This window comes from Monodon monoceros, unplaced genomic scaffold (assembly GCF_005190385.1).
Source record: "Monodon monoceros isolate NGI ecotype Baffin Bay Population unplaced genomic scaffold, NGI_Narwhal_1 Super_Scaffold_5, whole genome shotgun sequence".
In the NCBI taxonomy this organism is placed as follows: Eukaryota; Metazoa; Chordata; class Mammalia; order Artiodactyla; family Monodontidae; genus Monodon; species Monodon monoceros.
Genome location: NW_021703782.1, coordinates 57827507 through 57853103, shown reverse-complemented (window position 1 = coordinate 57853103; position 25597 = coordinate 57827507). Strand labels below are relative to the sequence as shown.

The 25597-nt window shown below is 40.9% G+C and overlaps 1 protein-coding gene and 1 non-coding gene across 4 annotated transcripts in view; both read left to right on the top strand.

Moving 5' to 3' along the window:
• Positions 1-25597, top strand: part of PDCD1LG2 (programmed cell death 1 ligand 2) — a 95120-nt gene that overhangs the window by 60588 nt on the left and 8935 nt on the right. The window contains exon 7 of one of the 3 annotated variants that reach the window (XM_029203118.1): positions 598-1861. The exons of the other annotated variants lie outside the window; for them this stretch is intronic. Within the exon in view, the coding sequence (XP_029058951.1) occupies positions 598-603 (6 nt within the window). The 3' untranslated portion in view covers positions 604-1861. Of the gene's footprint in view, positions 1-597; positions 1862-25597 lie in introns of those variants that run through there. 3 annotated transcript variants of the gene reach the window in all.
• Positions 7334-7440, top strand: LOC114884908. The gene has a single exon (XR_003790969.1). It is a non-coding gene; the product is annotated as a U6 spliceosomal RNA (small nuclear RNA).

The window sequence follows — 25597 nt, the reverse complement described above, 5'->3', positions numbered from 1 at the left end:
GAAGAGGAAAGCGGAGGGAGCAGTTACCAGAACACTGGTGAAAACAGCAACAGGAAAGGGCTGCCCACTGGAGCTGTGGGCTTTAACGGAGGAATAAAACTGACCTGCAAACTGTCCAGAAGGTGGCTGAGGAAGAGGTACTCCAACCTCACCCTCCTATCACCGATGCAATCTCCTTTCTCCCCTGAACTGAGGGAATGGAAACCAGAGGGAAGAAAGGCCAGTGATGCAATCCTGGGGTATGAACAGGACAGAGCAGGGTGGAGAGAGCATCTACATGAACAAACAGAAATATCTGGCACAATCGGAATTCTAAAAGGTCTGAATAGGGAAGCCCCAAGAACTTTGCTCCAGTATTGCTGAGCTGACTACAGGCCAGAGTACGGAGGAGAGAAGCCTCTTGCCACAGGTCTGGAGAGAAAGGCTGAAGATTTGGACTAGGGCAATGGTCGAGGGGGTGGAAAGAAAGATTTAAGCCATGCTGCCTTTTGAGCGTTTTTTTCTAACTCCAGTTTTCTCACTCCAATCTGATTTTGAGAGGTTATGTATTTTCTAGTCAGAAAAACGATTTTCCTATTTGTGGACTTTTCTCCCCAGATTTGAATCTGTGGCCTGATGAGCTGGAGTGACCTGATGGGACATCCTCAAGAAACTTCTAGACTCTGAACAAGAATCCCTTGGCCTGCAGAGCTTGTTGTGTGCACTTTTCAAATGCCTTTGTGTGAGCCAGCACTTTAATCTGGAGACTGCAGCAAGACTAGGCAGCACCTGCCAAGGTGTACTTACAGAAGTCAGGCAGCCACCCCTCCACTGATCCGGGCTCTCACTCCTGTAGCCCGTGGCTCCAATCACACACTACTGCAGTTCAGAAAAAGACCACACTGGATGCTGGACCCCAGTGAGTGTCCTCAGGCTCTTTGTTGCTTCTGGACGGGAAACAAAAGGAATTATTTCCCCCTAAGTTTCCAAAGCGATTTCCAGAAGCAGAGACCAGTGGAAATTTCCAGTTACAGAAGTGGACAGATTGCCAGTAGAGATACTTTTATCTGTAGTTTCCTCTGGTTACTGGACAAGCCTATTGAGACTGCGAGCTCACAGACAGGGCTTTATACAAAGTCAAGCCATAATTGACATGTTTTATGACTTACGGGAATCTTGAAAGCATCTGAGTTGTTCTAATGAAGTATTTAAGCATTTAAGTACACAGAGTGGTCAACTACAAATTGTGGAAAAAAGCCATTGAGTATTATTTGTGAGGCCTGAATCACAAAGCCTTGGTTTTAACCTGTAATGGCACCATATTGAATGGTGCTTTTTTTTTTTTAATTACATCCTTCCTTCAAAAAATTCTGTCTCCTTAACCTCAGAAGCCAATGATACACATCTTAAATTTTGGCATGCTAATATGCTACTTCTGCAAATATTTCAGATGAGTAGCCATGATGATCAAAGCTCCAGACTAAGTCTCCTTTCCTAGCCCTCTATATGACTTTAAACTTAACCTTTCAGTGGCTCAGTTTCTAGATCTGTGATACGGTGATACTCACAAGCTGAGGCCTTTGATGTCAGCACTAGAAATCCTGTGAGATCCCATTATGGGTGTGTCAAGGAGGAGGGTAACTGGACATGGTGACATCAGGCTAATCATGTTAAATTTGGTCTTTGTGCTGGGACCACAAAGCTCAGGACATTAGTTGACCCCTAAACTATCCAAATGTAAACATTATCAAGCATAACAGATGGATGAGTGGGCCTGAAGCAAACTCTTTAACTGGTGTACAGACTAAGAATAATTTTAGGTTTATGGGAATGAAGGGGTGTGAAAGAGAGTAACACACAAATAATATAACATCTCAGTTTCTTCTATAGACATCAAAGAATGCCATTGAAGAATAAAACTCAGTTTTTTATTCTTCAGCGTGTTCTGATGTCCTACTTTTGGCTAAGTGGTTTCCTCAGGGCTCATCCAGGTCAGTAGGTTTAATGTTCCATCAGGCCAGTTGGCTCCCATAGGTTTAAAAGCCTTTGAGGCACACTCGGATGCCCTCTTCAGAAGGGCAGGGTCCCATGGTTTGGTCTGGGGTCCCTGCTGGAGAAGCAGCACCTCCTAAGGCTGCAGAGATCAGAGCAGGCAGGCAAGGCCTTCTCCCTGAAGAAGCAAGTCTCTCCATGCTGGGCCCCACCTCCCCACAGATGTGTGGCTGGCATGCTGCATCCTCGGGTGGTAATCTTTAACTCTATTAGGAACCCGGTGGCATAATGGTTTCTGTCAAAATACCACCATCTTTAGTCCTAGATTGGGGCTATTTTCTAAAATACCAAATAGGGACAGGGCTGCCTACCTCCAATACCCCAAAATTCAGGGTTCTTTGGGGAAGAAGACCGTTAGGCATTGTGTCCTAGCGGGAGGAACGTTCTACACTACAGCCTACAGTCATAATGTCTAACATTTACCAAGTACTTACTACATGCCTGATATTGTTTAGCGTTTTATACATGTCATTGGAATGCGTTCTCTCAAAACCCTCTGAAAAAGGCACTATTTTTATCTCCATTTTAAAGATAAGGAAACTGAGGCACAGAGAAGAAATTTGGTTAAGGCTGCCTGTTTAGTTTGGAAGGGATAGAGCTAGGGCAGTGAAACCATATTCATTATACCCCACCATGTGGCCTGATTTCCTACCCAATGGGACTTTAAGGTGGGATTTTACTGGTTACATACACCATGTGGTCTTTTTTTGCTGGCCTAGGATTAATTTCACTCTTACTTTTTCCAAAGAGGCACTACAGGAGGGTGGGTGGAGAAGAGGCTCTGACATGAGAGATTCCAACCCCGACTCAACTATATATGAATCATACAACCTTGCATGTATCATTTGATCTCTCTAACTATCCGTTTCCTCATCTAAAAGATGAATACAGTTGTCCCTCGGTATCTGCAGGGGATTGGCTCCAGGACCCCCTCAGATACCAAGTCTGTGGATGTTCAAGTCCCTTATATAAAATAGTGCTGTATTTTTGTATAACCTATGCACATCCTCCCACATATTTTAAATCATCTCCAGATTACTTATAATACCCAATGAATGTAAATGCTTAAGTGAATAGCTGTAAATACAGAGTAAATGCTATGTAATAGTTGCTGGTACATGGCAAATTCAAGTTATGCTTTTTGGAACTTCCTTCAATTTTTTTTTTTCTAATATTTTCAGTCCTCGGTTGACTTCCTAGATGTGGAACCTGTGGATATGAGGGGCCAGCTGTAACATAAGAAAGGTTGTTAACATCTTCCTTTATCAGGCACTTAGCTTATACAGCACATGGCAAATACCTGTTAAATAACAAGTATCATTGGTAATCCCTGATGTACCAGCCACTATTTCTTGCCAAACAGGCAGTGTCCTGACACTATTAAGCTAATCTGTCTGCAGGATATTTCTCCTGAATCCTAGCCCTAAGGGAGAAGTGAGTTATGCTCCAAGGATTTCCAGCCAAGGGGTTTTTTTGTCCCCAGGCTCTTCTGTACGTGCCGAATTCTCCAGCTAAGTCAGAGGGCTCTCCAGTTCTCCAGTATGCCTTGTGCTGTCCCCTTCACCTGGAACATCTCCTTTCTGGGACCTCAATTCTCCCTTGCAAAACCCTATCTGTCCGTCAGATGCCAGCTCTGCCAGTGAATATTTTCTGTTTTTCTCCAGTTGAATATGAGCTGTCTTTACTCTGGGCAGAGCAGTGTTTTCTTTGTCCCTCTCTAAAGCAGTTATCTTTTTCAGTTTTGAATCATGAGGATTTGAGCACATTTTATATCTTCCCCTTAGACTATAAGCTCCTGTAGGACAAGGAGAGAGTGAGATTTTGTCATTCCTGCAGCATCTTTTATGTGATAGATGCCTCATGCATGATTGGCTCTGAGACTCATTATAATATTAGAGAAAAATGGCTACACTTAGCATTCTTACTTATTATGACCTTACTATGATTGGCTTAAAAGTATATTATGGCAATCCTCAAAACAAAAGAGCTAGATGAGTTCTAAGTCTTTTTTTGAAAAAGTACCTTCTACAAAGAAAGCAAAAATAGCATTTGGGAGAGTTTGAGGAATTGAGAAAGATCAAACAAACAAAAATCACCTATGATCTCATCATCCAAGCACAAGTATTTTCATTTTTGTTGTTGGCATTTGCTCTTTGTCCAGACATGTACATAAGTTTGGCTATTGTTGTTAGCATGTCATTTTCTGTCCTTTTTTTCAAATTTGTCGCTGTGTATAAGTTCACAGCTATGTTGCTGACTAGTCTTCCTAATTATTTTTAATGGCTGCATGGCTTACAGATCCATGATGAACTGGAACTGGGCCAAAACTCCGCTTATCACCTGATCACTCTAAACCCCTATTTTGACCACTGGACCACAGTGGTATTTGGGGTTCCTAAGAATTAGTGTCATTTCAGAGCAGTGTTTTGGAATTCCTGAAAACTTTGGGTATTTCCATTTCCCCCAGTGCACAGACACCTTAGTAAATGACTTTACGTTCCTTTGGGGATGGCTTGGAGGAGTATCTATGGCAATTATTTGCGACATTGTTGCACGGTCCTTTCTTAAGGGGTCCAATTCTCCTCTTCATCCAGGAGCTTCAGATCTGGCCATCATGAGGTTAATTGTTTATCATTATAGGTAACTTTCAAGCCATGTGCCAGACATTGTTCTATTTGCTTTACACGTATCACCTCATTTAAACTTCACAATTCAATGAAATAGAGACAATTAATGTCTCTATTTTACCCACAAGCAAACTAAAGCCCAGTGAAATTAAACAAATTGCTCATGTCACGTAGCAGAGCAAGATCTTAAGATTCTGCAAGGCAGCCATGGTCCTAGACCTGTAACACAGTCAAGCTCTCATCATGTGGTATTTTGTAATTACATATGTGTTTGGTTTTCTCCAAAAGCCTGCATTGTACCTAGGAACAGGAACTGGATTTTTATTCATTTATGTAGTCCCAGAACCCAATACAATAACTGGCACATAGAAGATACTTGACAAATACTGTGGAATTGAATTGAAGGCAAATGCATGGAGTCTAGGAAAGAGAGGCCAATGTGGAAAAGTGTGATGGTGAATCCCAAGCACATCCAGCGGAAAGGGGTCCCTGTCCCTCCAGCACATGCACTGCTACCACCTGTCTGGTCTATCCCTCCAGTGGTGATGGGCATCCGATTCACATAGCTTGATGACATCAGCCATTAAAATCATCCCAGCCACCGTCCCCGCTTCCTACCCCATCCTGATTCTCTGGTTACTGAGCAAACTGATTATAATTTGACTTTTCATATAGATTCTCTATGGGAATAGAATGTTCTGAAGCAATTTCTGATCTGCACATTAATAGTATTTCTTATTATAGAAAAGTCCTAGGAATTTGGTTAGCATGATCCAGTTTTTTAGTCTGATTCTGAGTGTACTGACAAAATCAGTTTTCTGGACCTTTAAGGTAAGACCTTGGTGATGCCAATAAGAAATTTTTTTCTGTAAGGATGCTTATGCGGGTCATCAGCTGCATCTTGTCTATAACTGTGTATTCTCAAAGGCAGGCTCCACTTAGAAGAAACTCTAAGACAGCAGCATGTTTTCTGCTCATTTCTGTTTGTTCTATAAAAATAGAATTCCATTTTAAAGCAGAACAGCTGCAAGAAGTACAGAGGAAGCAACTAATGAGTGAAATTTTGTGTTGTGCAGATTGAAGTGGAATATAATCAGGCTGCTGGTCAAATCAGGCAACATGCCAGTGTCTCAGTTCTCCTTGCTTTAAAATTCAAAAAATGAAAGGCTCAAACTTACAGGTCATTTAAAATTTAAATCAAAACAAAACTTAAGTGGGCCTTTTAAATCATTACATTGGCAAAAGCTTTTTAAATTTATAACGCATAATGCTCCAGAACACGTTAAATTGATAGTCTCATAAGTTGTTAGTGGTCATATAAATCAGTACAATTTTTTTTGGAAGGTTATTTGTCTATAGAACAGAGGTCTTACAGTTTGTCATACCATTTGTTCGAGGAATTCTACAGTATGTAAATCTACTCTAATCTGAGAAAATAGTCAAAAAATATAGAAAAAGTTATAGACGTGGAGAGGTTCATTGTAAATATAAATATATAACTTTTTAAAAAGCTTTGCCATAACACTGAAAGGAAAAAGAAACATACAAAACTCTATACTTGCTTAGATTACTCTTAAGTTTAAAAAAAATGAACTCAAAAAAAAAAGTGCTTGGATATATAGCAAGAATCATGTCAAGATTCATACTTTTACCCAAAAATACCATTCCAAGGATTTTCTTAAAGGAAATCCATAGACTAAAGTGAAATAGGTATTATATGAAAAAGTACATTACAGTGTTATCTATGGCCCCAAACTGGAACTAATCTGTCAAACAAAACAGAAGTGAATTAGTCATAGTGATTCGTATTTGCATTACAGACTAAATAGTAATCTAGTCATAAAAATGACAGTTATAAAGATTATATAGGAATATGAAATAATTATAATTTCTTTTTTTTCGGTACGCGGACCTCTCACTGTTGTGGCCTCTCCCGTTGCGGAGCACAGGCACTGGACGCGCAGGCCCAGCGGCCATGGCTCACGGGCCCAGCCGCTCCGCGGCATGTGGGATCTTCCTGGACTGGGGCACGAACCCGTGTCCCCTGCATCGGCAGGCGGACTCTCAACCACTGCGCCACCAGGGAAGCCCATATGATATAATTTTAAGTAGAAAAATAGTTTCTATACAGTGAGCACTTACCATGAGCCTGTCACTATGTTGCTCATTTTATACACATTATCTCTTTTCGTGCTCACAGAACCTGAGGAGTAGGTAGAATGCTATCCTCAGCGACAGAAGAAAATTGAGACAAAGTTGCTTAGTAATTTTCCCTAGTTCACAGAGTTCATACAGCAGGTATTCAAACCTAAGCTAACTGATATCAAAGCCATTTCTCCTTATCCAACATGCTATAAAAGCCCTAGACACCTGAAGATAATAAGCAAAGGTTAATATAAAATATATATGGAGAGAGAGAGAAAAAAATCAGAGTGGAGCAATGGTGTGGGTGGTCTTATAATAACTGGTTCCTTTCTATTACAATGTTAAGTCCAAACAAACAAAAAGTAAATAAATAAAATTTTAAAAGTGAGAATGATACAAAAGGCTGGAAAGAAGTATACTAAAGTGTTAATAGGGTTTTGTTAAAGAGGTAGGGTTTGGTGTAATTTCCCCCTTTTCTCTATTTTACAAGATTTTTTGGTAATGTATAGTACTTTTGTAAAATATTTTAAGTGCTCACTTCAGCAGCACATATGCTAAAATTGGAAATGTTCAGAGAAGGTTAGCATGGCCCCTGCACATGGATGACACACAATTTCATGAAGCATTTCATATATAGATCGATATCAATATATATCGATATATATCTATATGTCCTCTGTGATATGGAATCCAGAGCTCTGTAAAGCTTATTGATCATTGAAACACTGTGATGTTCAGAAACAGCAGTGGTATTCCTGGCAGTATAAGTGTTATTAGGAATACAGTATATCTGTCATTCCTTTCAAAAATTCTGTGGGTTAATTTCCATAGAATCCTTTTTTATTTTTAAAGGTTTGAGAAGAAAATCTAAAAGCTCATGTTCCTTCCTTCTTTTTCTTCCTTCCTCACCTTTGCTTTCTTAACTGTAAAATTAGTATGGCGATAACAGTAACCTGCTCTGTTGATGTGATGAGTATATGGGCAATTTTTATTTTCATTATATTCTTCCTGTGTTTGAAAGGTTTTGAAAAACATATTTAACAATTTTCACCTAAAAAATAATCTTTAAACTTAATTTTTTAATTATTAAATTTAAATTAAATTCAAAAGATTTTTTAATATTTTGAAATTTTAGAAATTCAGTGTTTATTGAAAATCAAAATGTGGCACAAATACCAAGTATAACGGTATTTTGGGAAAAATTCTTTTATGCGCTACTCGTGTTTTTCCTCTTTCTGGTACAAGCTTTTACCTGTGTTTTAAAGAGACTCTAAAGAGAAACTAAAAGGAAAATTTACTAAGTGAAAGTTTGAGCAGGTTCTGGGGTTGCCACCATACTGCCTGCTTCATTGAATGTCACATGGGCCTCTGCACACAATGCATGACTGGGCTGTGACAGAGCACATGACACACATGTGACAGGACGGGCTGCTCACGTCCTTTCCAAATAATGCTCTGGGGAGTAGTCCTCAAGAACCACTCTCCTAAAAGCAGAAAATTCAGGGGTGGGGAGCAAGAGGGGTCTTCCCAAAAACACAAAAACTTTTCTGAGTGTTCTAAAAATGAAGAGAAGGAAAGAACAGTGAGTACTAGATGTTAAAATGTGACATTTGAAAGCTGTTAGGAAAAATGCCAGGCTGACAGGCTCCAGCTATATCCCCCAGAGTCAAAATGAAAACTTCAAACCCAGGCTGACAGAGGCCCTACTTTTCTGAGTGTTCATCGGTGAGATGGGGAATTCATCGGACTACCCGGAAAGCATCTCCTCCCTTTCTGAGCTGCTGAGCATTAAGGTTTAATCCCCAGGATCTATCAGATTCTGTCTTGGAAGTTTGAAGCCCAGTCAGCATTGTATGAGATGTTGTGAGAGATACAAAGTCTATATTAGGTATGCTTCACCCTGGGGAATTTATAGGAAGTGGGAGGAATACATCACACACAGGAAAAGTTATGTAAAAAACAAGGCCATGTAAAATTGTCTTTTTAATTTTTAAAAAAATTTTATTGGAGTATAGTTGCTTTACAATGTTGTATTAGTTTCTGCTGTATGGCAAAGTGAATCAGCTATGTGTATACATATATCCCCTCTCTTTTAGATTTCCTTCCCATTTAGGTCACCACAGAGCACTGAGTAGAGTTCCCTGTGCTATACAGCAAGTTCTCATTAGTTATCTATTTTATACATAGTAGTGTATATATGTCAATTCCAATCTCCCAATTCATCCCACCCCCACTCCCCCCTTGATATCCATAAGTTTGTTCTCTACATCTGTGTCTATTTCTGCTTTGCAGATAAGTTCATCTATACCATTTTTCTAGATTCCACATATAAGCAATATTATATGATATTTGTTTTTCTCTTTCTGACGTACTTCACTCTGTAATGAGTGGAACAGATCATAAGACAAAGGAATTCAGAGTGGGTGTAGGAATTCAGAGCTCCCATGGGAGGGAGAAGAACAAGAGACCGGGGTGGGGGGCGGTGATGAGAAATGCACAGGGCCTGGAGGATTTTCCATGATGGGTAGGGAGTAGCTAAGTCATGGGGGCAGGGATGATATTAAAAAACCACCAACTTGCTCAGCAGTGGCCCTGGCTGATCAGAATGGATACTGGTCCAAATGCTGGAAAAGCATCCTGGAAGCTCCTTGCTGAGCCAGTAGTTACTTCTGTAGTTGTTAGATTGTGGGAATATCAGGGGGGGCCTGGAGGAGCAGGGAGTCCTGGGACATGGCCAGGGTGGTGCTGGGGCACTCAGGGTGCTTGAGGCAGTGGCTATTTTCTATTCAGTTCTATCCACTACAATCATGCAACCATACCTGTGAGCATCTGCTGAAAATCAGCCTTGAATGGGGGCAAATGGTATAACAAGAACATTTACAGCTTGCTTTTGCATATGGTATTTCATTTGATCTACCTATCTCTCAGCCTATCTATCTATCTACCCATCTGTCTAACTAGCCATCTATCTGTGTCTCTCTGTCTGTGAAACCAAACTCAGTGTCCCTGGGTGCTGGACACTCAGCTGGGTACCAAGTTGAGGAGCCTGTCCAGAGTTGCAGTTGTCACATGGGCCTTTCATTTATTTTACCACTGATTTAGTGTAAGCACCGTACTAGGCACTAGGGATACAGAGGTAGTAGAACATCATCCCTGTCCTCAAGGGGCTTGCAGTTCACAGAAACCCTCTTTCGAACCTTTTACATAGGTGATAGCGTATGCAAAAAGAAGAGATGTCACAAGATGATTAAAATGGGGAAAGCAGCGTGGGTATGTGTGGGTGGAGCAGCCCATGAAGGACCTTTACCCTGGTGATGATGCCAACCCCTTTAGTCACTAAGGGCAGTGGCCAGAACCTGCGGGTTTGGCCAATGGGGGGCACCAAACCAAGGGAGGGAAAAGTAATTCTGTAAGGACTGGAAGGAAGTCAAACACAACCTCTCAGCCAAGTGTTGGGGCCATGAATTTTTGCTGCAAGGTTTTATGTTTTCTGGAGATCATTTACAGAATTAAGTAGGAGTCACCCTGGGCAATACTGGTAAGGGCGAAGAACTAGAATTCTCAGAAACTTTCTTTTGGAGCCTGAGACAGAAGAAGGCAGATGAGAGAAATAGCGTGCTGTGGTGGTTCTCAGACTTTTAACCTCAAAACACTGAAGGATAATTCAACACTCTCCATTAGTAACAGCAGCTGACTTGTGCAGACATTCACAACCATTAGGGGTACATGGCAGAATACTGTAGAGAAGTGGGAAATGGGATGTAATTTCATAAAGTTGCCTAGTTGAGTCTATATGTCTATATTTACAACCAGCCTTGAGGCTCAGAAGTACAGGCCTGAGTTGAAGGCAGCTCTGCCACTAACCAGCGACATCATCAGAGGCAGTTCACGCTCTCTCAGCCTTAGTTTCTTCATATATAAAATAATGAATCTTAACTGGCAGCATAATTGAAGGGATTCAAGATAATAAACTAGGGACTTCCCTGGTGGTCCAGTGGCTAAGACTCTGCCCTCCCAATGCAGGGGGCCCAGGTTCGATCCCTGGTCAGGGAACTAGATCCCACATGCTGCAACTAAGAGTTCTCATGCCGCAACTAAAGACCCCACATGCCGCAACGAAGATACACGCATGCCGCAACTAAGACCCGGTGCAGCCAAATAAATAAACATTAAAAAGAAAAAGATAATACACTAAAGTTCCTATCACAGTTAGTATATAGCCATAGAGCCAGAGCTTAATGAATGATTAGCTACTAGTATAAGTAATTTGTCTTAAAAGCTGTATTGGGAGATAACAGAGTCTGCTCAGCCAGCCATCATGCAGAAGTGAAAATCCTGGGATTTACAGGAAATACACTCTTAACAGTAAATGCCCTCTGTAATGAGGTATAGCAGCTTAGACTTGAGGGTAAATATTTCATGAAATGTTAATTGCTATAAAAAGAAAGATGGGTGCAGAAATGGGGAGAAGATGCTATTTCAAAGCTAGCAGATTTTTTTTTTAGTTGTTCTAGAAGGAAGATTTTAAATTTGCATTTGAGATTGATTATTTCAGGGTAAGAAGATTAATAATTTTTTTAATCACATAAATGTAAAACCAGTTCCTGATCTGGAACAGGAAGGTTGAGACCATTCATTCCTTTATTCACTCAACAAATATTTATTGAGCACTTGCTACATATATTACACAAGGTACTGTACATGAAAGGCACTGATTATGCAAAAAGGTTGTCTTTACTGTGAGTAGAATTGCAGCCCTGAACCTGTGTTTCCTTGGGGTCTGGGAAGAGGAGGCATGGTTAATGGACTCTTGTCTGTAGGAAACTTGATCCCTCCCACATGGCAGCAGGAAAGGCACTGAGGGAGAGACACCCTTCCTTTGAGATGAGGGTAGGAGATGTTGCGGAGAGCCCAGTCTGATTTTTTTTTTTTATGCATTGTCTTTTTCTTTCTCCTTCAGTAAAGTTATATTAAATGTTGCAGTCTGTTCTCTGTTGTGGAGGATTATGAGATGGGCTATGCTTGGGGCTCCAGGTGGTTGACTGAAATAAGCATTCTTTGGGAATTCCCAGAAGTGTTGGGGGAGAAGTCAGGGACTGGCTTTCTTGCAGTCACGTGAGAGGTGAAGCTCAGGTATTTGGGCATTAATGAGAGGTGTGATTCTTTGAAGGCAGGACACCACTGTTATACATTTGTCCTTGTGGGCAGCTTGAATGATCCTCACAAAGCGACTGGGCACACTCCCATGACAGCAAGCCACTGGGCACAGTTTCCAAGAACATCAAGCCAGAGCAACTCACTCTTCACTAACTCACATAACATGAAACATGCAAGTTACTTCACATGCTGGGGTACAAATGTCCTGAGCATGTGGACTAGAGATTGCTCATCCAAGGCTATTTCCTTTTATTCCTCTCTTATTCTTTCTTACCTACCATCCGTGCTTCTCCCAAGCTCCCTCTTGGGCCCTGTTGCCCAAGTGAAAGCAAAGAAGCAATTAACACTTATGGAAATCTGCTATGCTAAACATTGCATGTGCTGTTCTGCATAAACTGTGTCATTTAGCCCCTTACAACAATTTGGCAAGATAGGTAAGATTATCCCTTTTTTCTGATGAGAAATGGAAGCTGAGAGTCCTATGTCCAAAGTAACACAACCAACAAGTAGGTAACAGTTCTGGGGTCCAAGTACAGGTTTATGTAACTACAAAGTTCTTTACACCAACCACAAAGGAAAATGTATTTTGGGGGCGAAACATAATTAAAAAGAAAAATGTATTGGGAGAAGTGCTTTCCGCTTCCAAGCAAACGTAAGTAATTGCCCATCAGTGGACATTGACCTCCAGTTGTAACTGAAACCTGAGATGCAGAAGGCCCAGGTTCAGACTCTTCCTCTCCACTTAGAAAACTGTCACAGAGGAAAAAGAAGTGGTGAAAGGCAGTTTCAGACAGATCATGACAAAGTCGACTAAGTTTTCTTGGGTGATAGGAGTAAAGAGGCCATATCTATCTGTCCTGGGGAATAAACAGTTGCCTAGAACGTTAATACAAACCTGTTGTTTAAAACACAAGTTGTTTTATACATCTGACCCCAAAATTTAAGCTTAAAAAAATATCCCTCATTCATGCAAAATCATGTTGACATATAAAGACACATCTGTGGTCTACAGTTTGATCATTCATAGCCCTCTTATAAAGCACTGACCACACAAGCCTTCACAGACCAGTAACAGTTGGTGGGTGGGCACAGATGCACGGATCACACTTTGACAGCACTGATACTTTCACTTTCAGCTACAACAGCCTTACCATGGGTTACTTCTAAGAAAAACCTAACCATTTGAACCTCAACACGGTCTCCGTGTATCAAATAATTACAAATTACTTCTTTCTTCTTTCTCTTTTTGCCTTTTTTTTTTTAACTCAGGCAACCCATGGGGCTGCTTAAAGCAGTCTTAAGTTCCTGTGGACTTTCTGAAGGAAATGAGAGGCATTAGGAGGTCTAGATTATATTTTCTTGCCGGTGATTGCTGTATAACTCTGAGTAAGACTGTTATCTTTATCATCTCAGAGATTAAAGTTGCTTCTGGCAGCACAAGGGTAGAATCTCGATGTTTGCATGTTTCTTCCCCTGTTTTTCTCCTCTTCTGATCCTGCACCCACACATAGAGAAAACACATAAGCAAAGCCACTTACTCATGGAAAGCATCTAAACTGGTCTTACAGTCTTATTGTGGAATCTGTTGTAAAAACCAAACCAGACACCACCATACCACCCCCTTTACCTTTCCTTTGTCATCCCTGTTTTGTGGGAACATGGTTTTCTATCACAGAATGATGACACTATTACCTTATGGGGTTTCTATGATGAATTCCCAGAAAGAGTTTGGGGAAGAAGTGTTATTTCTCTTTTGCTTCCCCTACCCCAAAGGTCCCTTCTGTGCACCTCAAACTCTTCAACGTACCCTTCTTTTGAGGGGAAATCAGTCAGTGGCTCATAGGGATATACCCCAGCTCTGACCTCAGTGGCTTACCAAAACCAGAGCCAGTCCCTCACTCAGTCAAGTCCAATAATGATCTTCCACAGATGCTGAAGCCCCACTTGAACCTGGATTTTTTTCCCCCCTTAGGGTTCCTCTTGGAGAAAAAGAATCAGGAAAGCCACAGGCAGAGGGTTGAGCAGAGAACAGAAACCCCATAGCCTTCCAGCTTCAACTGTTCCTACTGTCCTGATGAACCACCTGGGGCCGGAGAGGAAGAAGATCTAGCACAGGGAAGAGAGTGGCTTTTAGAGGATTGGGGAAGGGGTCTCTTGGGATCTTTCAAGAGATCTGAAAGTGTGTAGAAAGCCCTGCAGTTACCAGGAAAATACAGATATCAGTGCCTGACAAACAATAGGTGCTCAATATATACACTAAGTAATTGAATGGTTGAATGAATAAATAGGCGAAAGGGAAGAAGCAGAAGAGAAGAGGTAAAGCAGTGCTTCATAGATGACTTTCACCTGCCTTTCTTCCTGGGCTCTTTTTTACAGTTGTTTTTGTTTTTCCCAGTTGCTCCAGGATGATGCTCAGGCACCACCTCCAGGCTGAAAGCTTCTCCAACATTTCACCTTTCCAACCTTAGTGACTGCTAGACCATGAGTTCCACACCTCCCAAGCAGAGGCTTAAGATAAGCACACCTGGATAGTAAGGAATAAGAGAGGAAAGGGAAGGGCAAGCAGAGGAATCTGCCTTCTCTTCCTTCTGTTTTAATTTGCTGGTGGTTATGAGGTTAACTTCCTTGGGCCTCTGTTCTCCTTAACTCTGAATTATAGGTACTGTCACTGAGACACCCTGAAGGTAGATCTATTGATGATAGATTTGTGAAAACAAGGAAAACACCATGTTTGGTAATATCTAGAGAGTATGCCTTCAAAGCAAACCCTTAGTTCTCATCAGCTCTCACCTAAACCACTGTTATTCAGACTTTAATGTGCACATGAACCACCTTATTAAATATTAAGCTTATTACAATGCAGGTTCAGATTCAGTAGGTCTTGGTGGGGCCCAAGATTCTGCACTTCTAAAAGTTGCCTGGTAATGCCAAAGCTGCCCTGCAGAGGAGTCTAGAACTTTGAGTAACAAGGACCTAGACAATTGCTACAGTATGATGCAGCTTCAGTTCCTGCCAAATCTCTCCCACACTCATCACCCCACTCGGCACTGTGCCATCATCAATGACTTGCAGAGCCTCAGGCGCACCATGCTCTTCAAACCTGCGTGGCTTTGTACATCTTCCCTCTGCCCTTCACCCCCCTTCACTGGATGAGCTTCTCCGTGTCTCAGCTCGCATGTAAGCTCTTCTATGAAAATTCTCCCAGCTCCCCATCCTACCAGATGGCCACGCCCTCTCTCCTCTGTGCTCATCACACTGTACTATAACATGCTGTCTCCACGTCCAGGGCTATTGCATAGGGTTGCTCAGGTTGAGTCCAGGGACAAGGGCCCCTGGTCAAGGTGGCAAGAGGGGCTTGAAATCCATCCTGTTCTCCACTTGCCCATTGGTGGAGCCCTGGTGCAGAGCTGCCTCCACCAAGAGGGAGGGATGACCTCTTCTAATTCACACATGGCACCATATGGGCTGATTTTCTGTCTTTTCTACCAGATGTGGGGTCCTTGAGGAAGGAATCAAGTCTCATTCATCTTTATGTTTTTATCTGCTAGCATAGTGCCTGTCACTATTCAGTGTTCAATGAAATGTTTGTTGAATGGATAAATCATGAGAAAAAGAAATGAGCTACTGAAAGCAATGCACAGACAATAATTTCATTCAATTCTAAAGGTAAATTAACTGAATTGTAAGCAAGAGGTCTAGGATTTGCTAATGTGCTGCTAAAAAGGCAAGGTCTTCAAAACCCCATTTTACTAAAAGGATTATAATAGGTATTAGTGAAAAGATGTAAAGGCTACAGTCAGCACCTTTAGAAGACTCATCAGTACCAGCAAAGACATAGGCTGCCCAGAATCAATACTAAATTGTCATGTCCTTTTAGATCTAGGGGAAGACGAGGGAGATTCTGAGCATATTATTTGGTCATAAGATTTAGAGGCTACTAAAATCAGCAAAAAGGTCCTGAGAACAAGAAGAGGTGATGACAAAACCATGTATTTACATAGAAGGGCTGAAGTCAGAAACAAAAGAGAGAATGTGTTGGATTGTGAAAATGAGGATCCCACAACTGCTAAGGGCCTGGGCTTTGTTGAGAAAGGCACAGCCCAGATGAATAAGCGTCTTGATACAAATCTTTAAAATGGGTTCGTTTGATCTTCTTTGCATGAGTTCCTCAGGTGTTTCCCAAGACAGTCTCTCTGACAAGACTGTAAGCTCCCAGAAGTTGGGACCAACGCTTAGACACCTTTTATCTTCCTGAGAGTGTGTGATACTCCGTGAAATGAAGTAGGTGCTGAATTTGCAGGGAGTTTACAGCTGTCACTGACGATAAAATAAGCAAGCACAAAGTGCTAATCATCCTCAGCCGAAATATCCAGAATTCCACCTCAGCACTGAGAAAGAGATCCTTTGAGAAACGTCCTCATACGTTGCAAAAACCCAACCTGGGCTTTGCCTTCTTACATCATCTTATTCTCATTAAGGCCAATTTCCGAAGTTACAGCTGTGGTTCTGCAGTAAGGGGAACTGAGAATCTTGAATACTGTATGCTACCACATGACTTCAGGATAAAATGTTATTCAAAACAAAACCTAATTTAAACACACACACGCACGAAGTAGGCTAAGATCACCAGACTTCCATTTACCTCTTAACAAAATTTAATCCCAGATCTCCGGCAAACAATTGGGAGGCATTTGAGAGCATTTGGGGCCTTATCATTTCATCTAAGGGACCAGCATTTGTGATCAGGGTGATAAGGAGTCATTACCAAAAAGAAGAGAGATGAGGTCTTTCTGACACATCACCATCATGAGACTTACCACTGATAACTGCCCAGGACCCATGGACTACGCTGGAGTCAAGAATTGGGTAATTGCAAAGATTCCTCTTTTTAGAGCAATAAAAAGTGCTGACTTCATGCCCTTATTCCCTGGGTCATTTCTAGAAGAAAGGCAAGCTAGTTAATTTATTTTTTTCATAAGAAAATAGGCCAAATAGCAAATACTCATTTTTAAAAGGCTTTTAATTCTTAAAAAATGCATTCTCATTTTAGAAAAAATTTTAAAGCATAAGAAAAGTCACCCCCGCCCCCAAAAAAGCATCCCTCCAATTGCCACCAACTAGCACAACCTTACCAAAAGCTTACTGTAGCTTTTCAAGCCATAGAGAAAATCAACACATGAAAACTGTGTTCATACATTCACTAAATGAACCAAATGCAGGCTATGTTCCTACACTCTGAGGATCAGTGGAATTGTGCAAGTAAAATAATCTGGAAATCTTAATGTCAAATTCAAAAATTAAGAAAATATGTGAATATTGATCACTTCTTTCAATGGATGCGAGTGCAGATTTCCTGATCTGTCACATGGCTTTTATTTTTTAACCAAACAGGAAAGGTTTTGACATCCTTGTTTGCTGTTTCTGCATCTCGGAGAAAAGCTGAAAGCACCTTCTCAGATACTGGCTGGCACACACACAAAAAACATTCAGGAAAGTTAGAGAAATTCCAGAATGTTATTTATCAAGCAGTTCAGATGTATCCTTCTGAAAAAGATTAACTCTGGAAATTTTATTACTTAGAATGTCACTTATAAGATATTACAAGACATTTCTTCTGTGTCCATAACATTTTTTACTTCTTTTTCTTTAACTAGAGTATAATTGCTTTACAATGTTGTGTTAGTTTCTGCTGTACAACGAAGTGAATCAGCTATATGTATACATATATCCCCTCCTCTTGGACCTCCCTCCCACCCCCCCGATCCCACCCATCCAGGCCATCACAGAGCACCGAGCTGAGATTCCTGTGCTATACCACAGGTTCCCACTAGCTATTTTACACGTGGTAGTGTACATTTTTACTTCTTACATAGCTCTTTTTTTCTTAGCTCCTTTACCCAGTTCTCAGAAGAAATCTGAAGTGATCTGACTCCTTTGGATACCACATAGTAGGCTGCTAAATTTCTTACTCAATGATATGGAATTGCTTTCAAGCTGAGTCCTGAAGCTGTAAGCTTCACACTTTGATTTAAGCACCAAAGATGTTTGGGTCATTATGTGTGGCTTGGCATATAAAATAACTGCAACAATAACAGTCACAAAGATCTTACCATGTGTCAGGAAATATTCTTTGTGCTTTACAACGACTACTAACTCATTTAAGCTTCATAATAAAATCCTCACATTCATCCTTTGAGCTAGATACTATTATTATTCCCATTTTACATGTGAGGAACAGAAAGCGATTTGCCCAGAGTCAAAGAGCTGTTAGGTGGCAAAGCCGTGATGGGAACCTGGCCGTCTGTCTCAGAGTCCACACCTCTAATCCCTATACTTGATTGTCTCAACTAGCAGTCTACTCCCCCCAGTTGAAAAATTACATTGACTCCTTCTAGCCACCCTCCTCCAACATTATACCCACTTGAGTAACGGAACGCCAAGTTCAATAAAGCTGCATTCTCTAACAACCCCCTTTCCCAAGGTCCACGGGAGGAGCTGGCTATTTGCCCGTGAAGCCTGTTCACTCCCGATCTGAAGAGGCTTAATGGAGACTAACTCTGTCTGTGCTACTGGAGGGGAGGAAGGTGAGTTTTCTTGTTCATTTAGCATGAAAAGTCTCTTAAATTGAGGCGTTTCCTTCCCCTTCCATCTGCTGCTGCCAACTACAGGTGAGAAGGTCTCCTGGGTATCAGTTTCACATGACCTGCCTCAAATAAAGACAGGTCATCTGCTCCCAAAAAAGGCAGCAACTTCTCACCTCAGCTTTACTGCTAACTGCAGGTTTCATCTACAGGAAGAGTTTAAGGGAAATGAGCAGGAATTATAAAAACGTTGCTAGTTGGTGACGCAGATAAACCTCATCAGCTTTCATTTTCTCAGCTGGGAGTGCAACCAACATGATTAAAGCCAAGAAAGAAACCCTCAAGTTATCGTATTAACAGTTCCGTTCTTTAGATGAGACAACATAAAACCTTGGGAGGGTAGAACTAAAGTTCAACATCATTCCCCACATTTTACAGATAAGGGAACTGAGACCCATAGGGGACTCCTGGTGTACTCATGATAACACAACTAATTTGTGATTTAAAAATATGTTACCTTTTTGGATTATTTTCTTTAAAAAAAAAAGAATAGAAATTAATCAGCCTCTCTGGCCTTCTAGAAATGGCTCATAGCATAAGGCTCATGACACGAAGTCAGAATTTTATTGCCTTACACAGAGGAAATTGCAATTACTACCCCCAGTCCCCAAAATGGGTCATTCTAGGCCCTAGGGCTTACATATTGGCGTGAAAATGGAGAAGCGTCTGGTCTTTGGTCTCTTAGCTACTGTGCCTCTCACTATCCATTGCTGGCTGGTCCTTTAGCATCTGTTGGGTCTCCTGCCCTTGGCAGGATACAGAGATGCTCCCACAGTGTTTCTCTATTTTGATCACAGGTCTGCTGTAAGGGATTCTTGCCACTGCTCTTGGGGCTGAAGTGCTCAGGGCAGGCTACCACAGGCATCCATCCAAGCTTCCCCCACCAGAGGTCTCATCCTCTATGGAGTAATGTGCAAAATTGCAATCAGATCCCCAGCTCTTTATAGAGCCTACTGCAAATCTCTTCCTCGAAGTTCCTTATCCATGCCAGTCTCATGCATTCTCCCTTCTCCTAAGGGTCAAGCCACTTCCTTTCCCCTCCTCCTGCAAAACTCCAGTTCTTACCGTCCCAGAGGCTTTCTAAAGCAAGGGTTATAATGCATCCCTGATACTCGGAAGCCCTGACCTCCTAGAATGGAAAGCAAGATCCCTGTCATCGTGAACAAATTATTTGTGTATGTTTAATGTCTGACTCTCTCTCCAGACTATAAATTTCATGAATTAAGGATTAGGATTAGGTTAAAGTTAGAGGGAGATTTAGGATCCTTCTGTCTTGTTCACGTATGCATCCCCTCTGCCAGCTCAAGGTCATTCAATACACATTTTCAGAGGGAAGAAAGGGAGGGACCAGGGAAGGGAGGGAGAGAAGGGAAGGAGAGAGGGAGAAGGTTGATTACAGCGGCCCACTGAAATAACAAGAGCCTGATTTAAGGTAGTCTCAGAGAACATAGAGAGGAAGGGGTGGGAATGAAGTTGAAAACTATTAAGAAGAAATAATTTACAGGGTTTGATAACAAATTTGCCATGAAATATGTGAAATACAGCAGTCATAGATGATTCTGAGATTTTTTAAATTGACTCACCTAAATGTGCTGTGAGACTGTGAAAGACCAGGTTGGTTTTGTTGGTAAGAGTGGAGGTTGGTGGAGGGCTCGTGAACAGTGAGTCTAGTTTGGAAACTGTAAGGTGTCTGGGGAGGATGTCCAGTAGGCAGATAAACCTGTGTGGGTCTCACTGTTTTAAGTACCTGTGAACAGGAAAACCAAAATCAACTTGTGAGGTGGGCAAAGTAATCTTTAGAAAGTCCCTTCTCTTTTAAGACCCATTTCAGGCCCCAAGTTCCCTATTTTTTGCCTATCTTTCTTCATCTATGTCTGCTTTTAAGAAGTGATCTGATAATCTCAGATAATCTCAGTTTAGAAGATAAACTATTGATGAGACACAATGAGTTAGCCCTCTCACCTTGTACTGGGAGCATTGCCTCAAACCACAGGAATGATAATAACACCACTAGTAAGAGCCAGTGCTTATGTGGCTCTTAGTATATGCCAGGCACTGTACCAAGCACTTCATGCTCTCAGCAACACCATGAGGTAGGAATCATTTTAGAGATGAGAAACCGAGACACCGAGAGGCTAAGTGACTTGTCCAAGGTTGCACAGCCTACTAGTAAGGAAGCAGGAAACATACCCTGGTTCTGTGGCTCTGGAGTCCATTCTTGTATAAGGGTGGAAATTTATAAGAGTGGAAATGTGCATTAAATTTTGTGGGGGGGATCCTAGCAAGATTCAGAGCCCGTTGTGCAGGTCACTGCAGTTTCACCCTATAAACTGATGACCATGATGACACGGGCTCTGCCAAGAATTAACCTTAGACAGTGTACTTAATCTCTTTCAGTTTCATTTTCCTCATGGACAAAATAAGGAGAAATGACCCATGTAAAATGTTATTCCTTATAGCAGCATTTGTAATAGCAGATAACTGGAAACAACCTAAATGTCTATTGAGAGGAGACTGGCTATAAAAAGGATTGTACGGCTATAAAATGGAATATAATGCAGCCATAAAAGAGTGAGGTAGAGCTCTATATGCTGTTTAGAGTGATTTCTAGGATATATTGTTATAGAACTGGGTATAGAGTATGCTACAATTTGAGTAAATAAGAATGATAGGAATATATATACATTCTTTTAAGCTTGTATGTGCATACATACAGGAACCCTATAGAACTGGTTGCTTCAGGAGAACTGGGCAGATGGGGAACAGAGATGTGAGGAGGAAGCCTGTACCAGTTAGGGTACCAGCAGGAGTACACGGCACACTCAAAAGCGTAATTAAAGGGAGTTTAATGAAAGAATGATTTGCAACAGTGTGGACAGGGATAAGCACCCAACAAAGGATTGTGATGTGTCCACCGTTGGGCTACAGAGCGGAGTCTGGGCCCGCATTACCATGCCTGGGCCCTATGGGACAAGGGGAATAAGTGGTTTCCTGAACCCAGAGAGAGAACTGTAGGTGTAGAAGGAGCCACTGGACAGCAGACACAGCCTTCCCCAGATGAACCCACAGCCCAGCAGGGAAGGAGCTGGGGTTTAAATAAAGACCCTGACCCCATTCTTCTCCTGCCCTCCGATCTCTTGCCAGTACTGCCCCAGGGAAAACCCTACCAGAAGCCTGAGGGCAGAGGACACTGTAAGTGTACCCTTAGAGAAGAGTCTCTTGGGGCCCAAGGCAGATGGCAGTGGATCTGGAGGGCAGAGACTATCCACCACAGAAACTGCATGCATAGCCTTTATCTTGTACATTTAGAACTATGTGAATATATAATTTATTTGAAAAGTAATAAATTTTGCACACACAAAAAATAAATTAAAAATTAAACGTAAGATGAGGGACTAGAGCAGATGGTTGCAAAGTCTCTCCCCCTCTCCAAATTCTACCTATTTCTTTGACGTGTGACTTTTTCATCTAATCACAATCCATGGCTCCACCTAGTGTCAAAGCAATGCTTCACTGAGTTCAGAGCACAGACTCATTCAGGAGGAATTCCGGGGCAGACATGCTCTCTGCTCCAAATCACTGGTGTGTGTAAGCAGTTTTCATTGGGAATTATACCCACGTGGCGAATGATCTTATCTCCTAAAAGTAGAAAATAATTATTTTGAAACACAGAACATTTGTTGTTTTTTCTTTTAAAGAGATAGTGAACCTTGACTTAAATTCAATTTTGAACTAAATAGTTAAGATTTTTCCCCCCATATTTCAAACTGTTAAATACACTTAGAGGTAAACAGCATGTGATCTAAGATAGTAAATCTTCCATAGCCCACTTTTGAGCTTGTCATTCCTCTGTTCATATGTCCTTAACGCAGCAATTCTCAACCCTGGCTATAGAAAATATCCTTTGGGGAGTTTTAGGAAGCTCCTACTGGAGATTCCAATTTAATTGGCCTGAGGTGGCACTCAGGCATTAATTTTTTTTTTTTTCAAGATCACCAGTGTGTGTCATGGGCCGCCAGGGCTGGGAGTCCCTGATTTAATGATTCAATACTGCCTGTGAGGTGTATTTCCCTCACTACTCAGAATGTGCTCCTTTCACTTTAGACAAATTACGTCACTTGTAAGACAATTTTCCACTCTCCATGCCTTGCTCATGCTACATCCTCTACACTGCTCAGGCCTTGAATGTTTTGCTCCTGCCCCCTGCTCCCGCCGCCTGCATCTCGACTGCCATAGTTTTACCTATTATTCCTGACCCTGCTTAAGGGCTACCTCCTACAAGAATTCCCCTGCCTCTCATTCCCAAACAGATGTTTCTTCCTCTTTTGAATCCCTGAAGATTTTTTAAATAACTTCTATGATACTTTTTTTCCTTAATAGAAAACTAACACATTTATAGAGTATTCTTTTTTCTTATCAAATTGACAATAATCAAGAAGTCTGATACAGGACTTCCCTGGTGGTCCAGTGATTAAGACTCCACGCTTCCAATCTGGGGGGGGGGGAGGGGGCGGAGGTGTGCGGGTTTGATCCCTGGTGGGGGAACTAAGATCCCACATGCTGTGCTGTGTGGCCAAAAAAAAAATTTTTTTTTAATTATTTAAAAATTTTTTTAAAAGTCTGATACAGTAGTACCCTCCTATCCATGGTTTCGCTTTCCATGCTTTCAATTACCTGTAGTCAACCACAGTCTGGAAATATTAAATGGAAAAATCCAGAAATAAACAATTGATAAGTTTTAAATTATGCACCCTTCTGAATAGTGTGATGAAACCTTGTAGCACCCTCTCCATCCCACCTGGAACATGAATCATCCCTTTGTCCAGCATATCACCCCAAATAAAATGCTAATTTTTAAAAACCCAAGAGTTCATTTTAAAAAGATAAAATATCATAAACAATTTGGGTTTATCCAGAAATGCAAGGGTAGTTAAACATTAGAAAATAAACAAATATAATTCACTACATTAACAGATTAAAGGGGAAAGAACATATGATCATCCAAAATATGCAGCAAACAATATTCCTAATGATGAAAAACTGAGAAGCAGACCCTAAAAATTCAGGAACAAGATAAAGAAGTCCATTTACTTCTATTCAGTATTATACTGGATTTCCTAACAAATGCAGTAAGACAAGAAAAAGAAATAACAAACCACAAAGATAGGAGAAGCAGTACCTGGTAGAAGTATTGAAATGGTCTTTTTTCATGAAGATATAGTCGTCTACATTCCAATGAATCTACAGGCAAATGATTAGTAATAATAGCAGAGCTCAGCAACATGGCTGAATGAAGACCAATACACAAAATCAAATATATTTCTAAGCACTGGCAACAAAGAGTTAGAAAATACAATTTTGAAAAAAAATGCAGTTTACCATAACAATAAAAAATATATAAGCTACCTAATGAAAGTTGTATAAGGCCTATACGGAATAAATCCCAAAACTCTATTTGATGAACATCAAGGAAGACCTATCACAGAATATATGGTGGAAGATGTTCAATAGGAAGACTCTATTGTAAATTTGCCAGTTCTCCCCAATTTGATCTATAGATTCAATATAATCTAATTCCAAATCCCAATGGGATTCCTCCCCCCCCCACCAAAAAAAAACTGATAAGCTGATTCTAAAATTTGGACAGATAAACAAATTTCAATATGTAACTAAGACTCTTTTGGAGGAGAATTAGGTAGGAGGACTTGCCCTACCAGATTTCTAGATTTTAATTATAAAGTTATAAGAATGAAGAGAGTGTGGTACTGACTGATGCTGCAACAGACAATTGGATTAATGGAATAGTGGAGATTCCAGAAACAGATTCACATATTTGTGGACATAATATGTAAGAGAATTGGTATTGTACGTACCGTGGAAAGGGAGAATTAGTCAATAAGTGGTGCTGGGGAAATACAGGGAAAGAAGCAAAATCAGATTCCTACCCCACAGGTATATTGGAAATCAATTCTAGGTGTATTAAAGACTTGGATGGGAAACCTGATATTTTTAAACATTTAAGAGGAAAATATAGAATAGTATCTTTATATCTTTGGGGTAGAGAAGAACTTCTTAAACAAAACACACACAAAATCTTATCCAAAACTGAAAACTGAAAAGATTGACAAACTTGACTCTACTAAAATTAGGGATTTCTGTTCTTCAAAAGACCTCACAAAAGAATTTGCAGACAAGCCACAAACCAAGAGTAGATATTTGCAACATATATAACTAGTGCTGTGCTTGTAAGTGTTTTAAAACTAGCTTTCCAAGGGAAAAAGCCATGATTTGTAGGGTTTGATGATTACCATGGAGGAAATAATCCCACCATGGCTTATTTCAAGCTATCAACATGATGTCATTACACACAGTTTGGAAGAGAAGCACAAAATCACTCTTGTGAGACTGTATAAGCCAGCTCCATCACACCACAGCATAATTACCCTAAAGCATTTGTTTCCAGAATGTATAAAGAACTCTTTCTGTATATCAATAATTGAACATCAAACAGTGCCATACAAAAATGAGTAAAAAAAAAAAAGATAAATACCATATGCTAACACATATATATGGAATCTAAAAAAAAAAAAAAAAAGTTTCTGAAGAACCAAAGGCGCAGACATAGAGAACAGACTTGAGGACACCGGGGGTGGGGTGGGGGGTGAAGGGTAAGCTAGGATTTAGTGAGAGAGTGGCATGGACTTCTATATACTACCAAATGTAAAATAGATAGCTAGTGGGAAGCAGCCACATAGCACAGGAAGATCAGCTAGGTGCTTTGTGACCACCTAGATGGGTGGGATAAGGAGGGTGGGAGGGAGATGCAAGAGGGAGGAGATATGGGGACATATGTATACATATAGCTGATTCACTTTGTTATAAAGCAGAAACTAACACTCCACCGTAAAGCGATTATACTCCAATAAAGATGTTAAAAGAAAAAAAGAAAAATGAGTAAAAGACATGAATAGTTGTTTTACAGAAGAGAAAATGTGG